Raw genomic sequence first — 7,745 nt, 5'->3', positions numbered from 1 at the left:
GGTTTCTGTTATTCTCGATATAAACCCCCCGAATCCCTCGATTAGATTCCAGTCTGTAACTCAAATCCGGGTATCTGTTATTCTATATATAAACCACCCCGAACCCCTCGATTAGATTCCAGTCGGTAACTCACTCCCCGTTATCTGTTATTCTGTATATAAACCACCCCGAACGCCTCGATTAGATTCCAGTCTGTAACTCACTCCCGGGTATCTGTTATTCTATATATAAACCCCCCCCGAACCCCTCGATTAGATTCCAGTCTGTAACTCACTCCCGGGTATCTGTTTGTCTATATATAAACCACCCCGAACCCCTCGATTCGATTCCAGTCTGTAACACACTCCCGGGTATCTGTTATTCTATATATAAACCACCCCAACCCCTCGATTAGATTCCGGTCTGTAACTCACTCCCGGGTATCTGTTATTCTATATATAAACCACCCCGAACCCCTCGATTAGATTCCAGTCTGTAACTCACTTCCGGGTATCTGTTATTCTATATATAAACCACCCGAACCCCTCGATTTGATTCCAGTCTGTCACTCACCCCGGGTATCTGTTATTCTATATATAAACCACACCGAACAGCTCGATTAGATTCCAGTCTGTTACTCACTCCTGGGTATCTTTTGTCTATATATAAACCAACCCGAACCCCTTGATTAGATTCCAGTCTGTATTTCACTCTCGGGTTCCTGTTTGTGTATATATAAACCACCCCGAACCCCTCGATTAGATTGCAGTCTGTAACTCACTCCCGGGTATCTGTTATTCTATATATAAACCATACCGAACACCTCGATTAGATTCCAGTCTGCAACTCACTCCCGGGTATCTCCTATTTTATATATAAATGCCCTGAACCCCTTGATTAGATTCCAGTCTGTAACTCACTCCCGGGTATCTGTTATTCTATATATAAACCCCACCCCGAGCTCCTGGATTAGATTCCAGTCCGTAACTCACTCCCGGGTATCTGTTATTCTATATATAAACCCCACCCCGAGCCCCTCGATTAGATTCCACTCTGTAACTCACTCCCGGGTATCTGTTATTCTATATATAAACCACCCCGAACCCCTCGATTAGATTCCTGTCTGTAACTCACTCCCGGGTACCTGTTATTCTATATATAAACCCCAGCCCGAGCTCCTCGATTATATTCCAGTCTGTAACTCACTCCCGGGTATCTGTTATTCTAAATATAAACCACCTCGAACCCCTCAATTAGATTCCAGTCTGTAACTCACTCCCGGGTATCTGTTATTCTAAATATAAACCACCCCGAACCCCTTGATTAGATTCCAGTCTGTATCTCACTCCCGTGTATCTGTTATTCTATATATAAACCACCCCGAACCCCTCGATTAGATTTCCTGTCTGTAACTCACTCCCGGGTACCTGTTATTCTATATATAAACCCCAGCCCGAGCTCCTCGATTATATTCCAGTCTGTAACTCACTCCCGTGTATCTGTTATTCTAAATATAAACCACCTCGAACCCCTCAATTAGATTCCAGTCTGTAACTCACTCCCGGGTATCTGTTATTCTAAATATAAACCACCCCGAACCCCTTGATTAGATTCCAGTCTGTATCTCACTCCCGTGTATCTGTTATTCTATATATAAACCACCCCGAACCCCTCGATTAGATTTCCAGTCTGTATCTCACTTCCGTGTATCTGTTATTCTATATAAATACCATCCCGAACCCCTCGATTAGATTCCAGTCTGTAACTCACTCCCGGGTATCTGTTATTCTAAATATAAACCACCTCGAACCCCTCAATTAGATTCCAGTCTGTAAATCACTCCCGGGTGTCTGTTATTCTAAATATAAACCACCCCGAACCCCTCGATTAGATTCCAGTCTGTAACTCACTCCCGGGTATCTGTTATTCTATATATCAACCATCCCGAACCCCTCGATTAGATTCCAGTCTGTAACTGACTCCCGGGTATCTGTTATTCTAAATATAAACCACCCCGAACCCCTTGATTAGATTCCAGTCTGTAACTCACTCCCGGGTATCTGTTATTCTATATATAAACCATCCCGAAACCCTCGATTAGATTCCAGCCTGTAACTCACTCCCGGGTATCTGCTATTCTATATATAAACCACCCCGAACCCCTCGATTAGATTCCAGCCTGTAACTCACTCCCGGGTATCTGTTATTCTATATATAAACCACCCCGAACCCCTCGATTAGATTCCAGTCTGTAACTCACTCCCGGGTATCTGTTATTCTATATATAAACCACCCCGAACCCCTCGATTAGATTCCAGTCAGTAACTCACTCCCGGGTATCTGTTATTCTATATATAAACCACCCCGAACCCCTCGACTAGATTCCAGTCTGTCACTCACTCCCGGGTATCTGTTATTGTATATATAAACCACCCCAACCCCTCGATTAGATTCCAGTCTGTATCTCACTCCCGGGTATCTGTTATTCTATATATAAACCTTCCCGAACCCCTCGATTAAATCCCAGCCTGTAACTCACTCCCGGGAATCTGTTATTCTATATATAAACACCCCCGAACCCCTCGTTTGGTTTCCAGGTGTTTATTTATGCTTTATTCGTGGACCTGGGCGTCTAACATTACAACAAACTCTTCATTAAGTTAAAGCGCAAAAGAGTGTCTCATGCTTTCCTGTTTAGGCAAATGTCTATCCATTGTGCTTGGACCTTTAATGGATAAAATTGGGGATTGTGAAGAGGTGAAACGTTGGTGGAAAAGTGAATGAGATTTGGAGGTTTTGTTCAGAGCTGATGAAAGTGTAATGGACAGAGGTTCAGTTATATAATTAACGCTAATTGAATACCGAGCTTTGTACCTCTTCAGACAAGAATAGACGGGAGTAGTGATTGATTTTGGTACGAAGAACATGGAGAGACAATGGAAAATCAAGTGTCCATCTCTGAATGTGGTGCTGGAGCAGAGGGACCTGGGTGTATATGTATGGAAAGCATTGAAAATGGCAGGACAGGTTGAGAGAGCGGGTAATAAAGCCGACAGTATCCTGGGCTTTGTTAATAAGGGCAGAGAGTACAAGAGCAGGGAGGGTGTGTTGAGCTGGTATAAGACACAGGTTGAGAGAGCAGGTAATAAAGCCGACAGTATCCTGGGCTTTATTAATAGGGGCAGAGAGTACGAGAGCAGGGAGGGTGTGTTGAGCTGGTATAAGACACAGGTTCATGCTCAGCTGGAGTGTTGTGTCCAGTTCTGGGCTCCGCACTTTAGGAAGGATGTGAAGATGCTGGAGAGAGTGTGGAAAAGATTGATGAGAATGGTTCCAGGGATGAGGAACTTCAGTTCACGGAGAGAGATTGGAGAAGTTGGGACTGTTCTCCTTGGAGAAGAGAAGGTCGAGAGGAGATTTGATCGAAGTGTTCAAAACTGCGAGGGGTCTGGACAGAGTAGAGAGGGAGAAACTGTTCCCATTGGCGAAAGGATAGAGAACCAGAGTGGGGACAGATATAAGGGGATTGGGAAATAGCGACAGGAGAAACTTTTTCATGCAGAGAGTGGTTAGGATCCGGAACGCACTGTCTGAGAGTGTGGGGGAGACAGGGTCAATCGAGTGGTTAGGGTCTGGAATGCACTGTCTGAGAGTGTGGGGGAGACAGGGTCAATCGAGTGGTTAGGGTCTGGAATGCGCTGTCTGAGAGTGTGGGGGAGACAGGGTCAATCGAGTGGTTAGGATCTGGAACGCACTGTCTGAGAGTGTGGGGGAGACAGGGTCAATCGAGTGGTTAGGGTCTGGAACGCACTGTCTGAGAGTGTGGGGGAGACAGGGTCAATCGAGTGGTTAGGATCTAGAACGCACTGTCTGAGAGTGTGGGGGAGACAGGGTCAATCGAGTGGTTAGGGTCTGGAACGCACTGTCTGAGAGTGTGGGGGAGACAGGGTCAATCGAGTGGTTAGGGTCTGGAACGCACTGTCTGAGAGTGTGGGGGAGACAGGGTCAATCGAGTGGTTAGGGTCTGGAACGCACTGTCTGAGAGTGTGGGGGAGACAGGGTCAATCGAGTGGTTAGGATCTGGAACGCACTGTCTGAGAGTGTGGGGGAGACAGGGTCAATCGAGTGGTTAGGATCTGGAACGCACTGTCTGAGAGTGTGGGGGAGACAGGGTCAATCGAGTGGTTAGAGTCTGACACTCTCAGACAGTGCACCCCAGATCCTGGGACTGTGAATCGTTTCTGCATCCTCTCCGAGATCAATTCTTAGTGAATTGCGCTTCCCCAAACTGGACACAATACTCCAGCCTGGTGTTTTATACAGGTGTAACATCACCTCCTTCCTGTTGTACTGTGTGTGCGTGCCTCTCTTTATAAAGCACTGGGTCTCCTCTGCCTCTTTAGCTGTGCTCTCCACCCGCGTGGACACCTTTAACATTTACCCCCTCCCTGATCCCTCTCTTCCTGCCCCCATTTTACAATTGTACTTCCCGCCAACCTGTCTTCCAGACGTCTCTGTGTCAACGTCCGTCTGCCACCTGTCCATCTACTCCACCCAGAGTTCATCGCACCCTCGCCTTTGAATCAGAAGGTTGTGGGTTCATGTCCCACTCCCGGAAACCAAGAACTGTGAATGTACTCGAAAGAGTTACAATCTGTGACTGCTGATAACTCGAAAGAGTTACCCCACCCAGCTTGTCTGTGTCCTTCTGAGGAGATTCACTGCCCTCCTCAAGGTTCCCAATGCTTCCCTGTGTTGTATCATCCACAAACTCTGAAGCTGTGCCCTGTGCACCCAGATCCAGAGCGTGAATAGATATCACAGGAAAAGCAGGGGCTTCTCACACCCACCCCCTGTGGAGCTCCGCTGTAAACCTCCATGAACCACGACTCTGTGTTCCCCCCCTATCCACCTCGCTCCTCCCCCTTTCATTCCACGGGCCTGTTGCGGGGGTATTTAATCAAACGCCCTTTCCACGTCCGAAAACCTCGACCACGTTAGCTCAACCCCGATTTACTCTCATCCAAAAACCCCACGCAGTTTTCCCCTCGTGCTCGTCCAAGTGAACGTGAGACTGTCTCTGCACCACCGAGTTGGAACTGCCCAGCCTGTGTCCTGCTGAGTTTAACCTCACGGCCTTCTTAGAACAAGGGCCTAAAACGTGCAGCTCTCTCCAGTCCTCCGGCTCAGGACCCCCACCCCCCCTGTATCTGAGAAGGGTTGGAGGATTGGGACTAGCGCCTCTACAGTCTCTCCCCTCTGGGAACCTGACCCCCTCAGATCCAGCCCCCCGTGAATGATCCCAGCTTTGAAGAGAGCCGGTCTCTCTAATACTCCTCTAACCGATGGCTAATCCGGTGTCCGGACATTGCCTCCTCGACTTGGCAGCGCTGGTAGTTTTCTTTAACAAGGATTCCTCGTGTGTCTCAGCCCCTTGGGTGTCCATGTGTAAATCTCCTGAATGAGCCCCACTCCTGTTTATTGTTCACACGTCCGCAGGAGGGTCCCTTGAATGTTAGCTGCCAGTCTCTACTCATACTCTCTCCTCCGCTCACCACCCGCCTTCTCCAGGGGCAATCGGGGATCCCCGTGAATGGATCATTTCTTAAAAAAGACATTCCCCTCTTAGCCGTATCTTTTCCGCCTGGTTCCCACTGGTGATAGGCGCCTGATATCTTGCCACGCGCACAGTTTGTAATTCGCACCCCCACCCACTACCCACCCAACGTGTGTCACTCAAGCAGCACCAGAGGCAGTTGGTCAAAAATGGGTTTTAATGTGAGCGTTTGGCCGTTGCCACAAGCCCCCCCACCCCCCCCTCCCCGTGCTCCAGACGGTTCGGTGGGGGGGGGGAGGGTGTCACCCCCAGCGAGGGGAGTCGATGTGCCGGAGTGCCCGGTGGACGTTGGCGCTGGGAGGGGTGGGTGGGAGGGTGCGGGGGGGTAAGCGGTGATGGGTCTCAGGGCACGTTGTCTCTGCCTGTCGGACGTTGGCGCGATCCGGGCGCCGGGCAGCCGGCGAAGGGCCGGCCGTAGGCTCTGTGGCGGCCGCTGTGGGTGTGCTGGTGCCTGGCCAGGTTGGAGGACTGGTTGAAGCCCTTGCCGCAGAGTGGGCAGCGGAAGGGCCGCTCGCCGGTGTGGATGCGGCGATGCTGCTCCAGGCTGGACAGCCGGTTAAAGTCTTTGCCGCAGGCGGCGCAGGCGAAGGGCCGCTCGCCGGAGTGGATGCGCCGGTGCCGGGCCAGGTTGGACGACTGGGTGAAGGTCTTGCCGCACTCGCCGCATCGGTGCCAGCGCTCGCCGGTGTGCACCAGCTGGTGTCGCTCCAGGTCCGAGGCCTGGTGGAAGGACTTGCCGCAGCGGGGGCAGGCGAAGGCAGGATCCTGGCGGTGCAGCCGCTGGTGCCGGCTCAGGTTGGACGAGCGGCTGAAGCCCTTGCCGCAGGTGGCGCAGTGGTAGCTGGCGTGGACCTGCTGGTGCCGGTCGAAGGGAGATGCTCCGGTGACGCTGCGGCCGCAGATGGAGCAGATGAAGAGTTCGTTGTCCTGCTCCAGCGACGCCACATCCTCCTCCTCCTCCTCCTCCCGCTCGCCGGGGTCCTGAGGCAAACTGGCCGCCGGCACCAACCCGCACTCCCAGTCCGCCAAGCCGGCAAAGGGCGGCAGCATTGCCGCCGGCTCCCCCGGTGACAGCTCTCGGTACTCCAGCCGCTCCAGCCCCACCGGCTCCCCCTCCCCCCAGGCCAGCACCTGCCGGTTACCGGGCACGGCCGTGGCCGCTGGGTTCGGCACGCACCCCGGCATCACCGATCCCTGTGAGCCGGGGGGAAGCTGCTCCCGCCTGTCCGGGAACCTCCTCCTCGTCTCTCGTCTCCACCTTCGCCACGATTTCCGCTTCATTGCCTCAACCTCTGAACAAAGGAAAGGGAAAGAAATCAGCCAGGCTGTAACAGGAGGAGGCCATTCAGCCCCTCGTTCCCCGTGCTGGCCTTGTGAACAAGTGATCCAATTACTCCCTCCCCCTCCCCCTCTCCCTCCCTCCCCCTCTCCCTCCCTCTCCCTCGCCCTGCCCCTCTCCCTCCATCCCCTCTCCCCCTCTCCCTCCCTCTCCCTCGCCCTGCCCCTCTCCCTCCATCCCCTCTCCCCCTCTCCCTCTCCCTCCACCTCTCCCTCCCTCTCCCTCCCCCTCTCCCTCCCTCTCTTCTCCCTCCCTCTCTCCCTCCCTCCCCTCCCTCTCTCCCTCCCTCCCCCTCCCTCCCTCTCCCCCTCCCTCCCTCCCCTTCCCCTCCCTCTCTCCCTCCCCCTCCCCCTCCTCCCTCTCCCTCCCCCTCCACCCTCTCTCTCCCCCTCTGCCTCTCCCTCCCCCTCTCCCTCCCTCCCCCTCTCCCTCCCTCTCTCCCTTCCACCCCTCTCCCTCCCTCTCCCCCTCCCTCCCTCTCCCCCTCTCCCTCTCTCTCCTCCCTCCCTCTCCCTTCCTCTCTCTCCCTCCCTCCGTCTCCCTGTCAATGTTTCCCCCCTTCCAGTATTTATCCGATTTCCCCTTTTTGAAAATGCCGATTGAATCTGCTTCCGATGCCCTTTCAGGCAGCGCCTTCCAGATCACAACAACTCGCTGTGTTTAAAACTAAACCTTTCCCCATCTCCCCCCCTCCCCACCCCCACTCACTCCAACCCCCATCTCCCCCCTCCCCACCCCCACCCCAACCCCCATCTCCCCCCACCTCCTCACCCCCACCTAACCCCCATCTACCCCCCTCCCTCCCCACC

General features: G+C 53.1%; 1 protein-coding gene across 1 annotated transcript; it reads right to left on the bottom strand.

The window, feature by feature from the left end:
• Positions 1–5,939: 5,939 nt before the first annotated feature.
• On the bottom strand, positions 5,940–6,878 carry LOC144678014 (uncharacterized). The gene has a single exon (XM_078537946.1). The coding sequence runs from the start codon at positions 6,876–6,878 to the stop codon at positions 5,940–5,942; it is 939 nt and encodes a 312-aa protein (XP_078394072.1).
• Positions 6,879–7,745: the final 867 nt, after the last annotated feature.

The sequence above is a fragment of the Cetorhinus maximus genome, unplaced genomic scaffold (assembly GCF_964194155.1).
Source record: "Cetorhinus maximus unplaced genomic scaffold, sCetMax3.hap1.1 HAP1_SCAFFOLD_3428, whole genome shotgun sequence".
NCBI classification, from domain to species: domain Eukaryota; kingdom Metazoa; phylum Chordata; class Chondrichthyes; order Lamniformes; family Cetorhinidae; genus Cetorhinus; species Cetorhinus maximus.
This window is presented reverse-complemented; position numbering and strand designations above follow the sequence as displayed.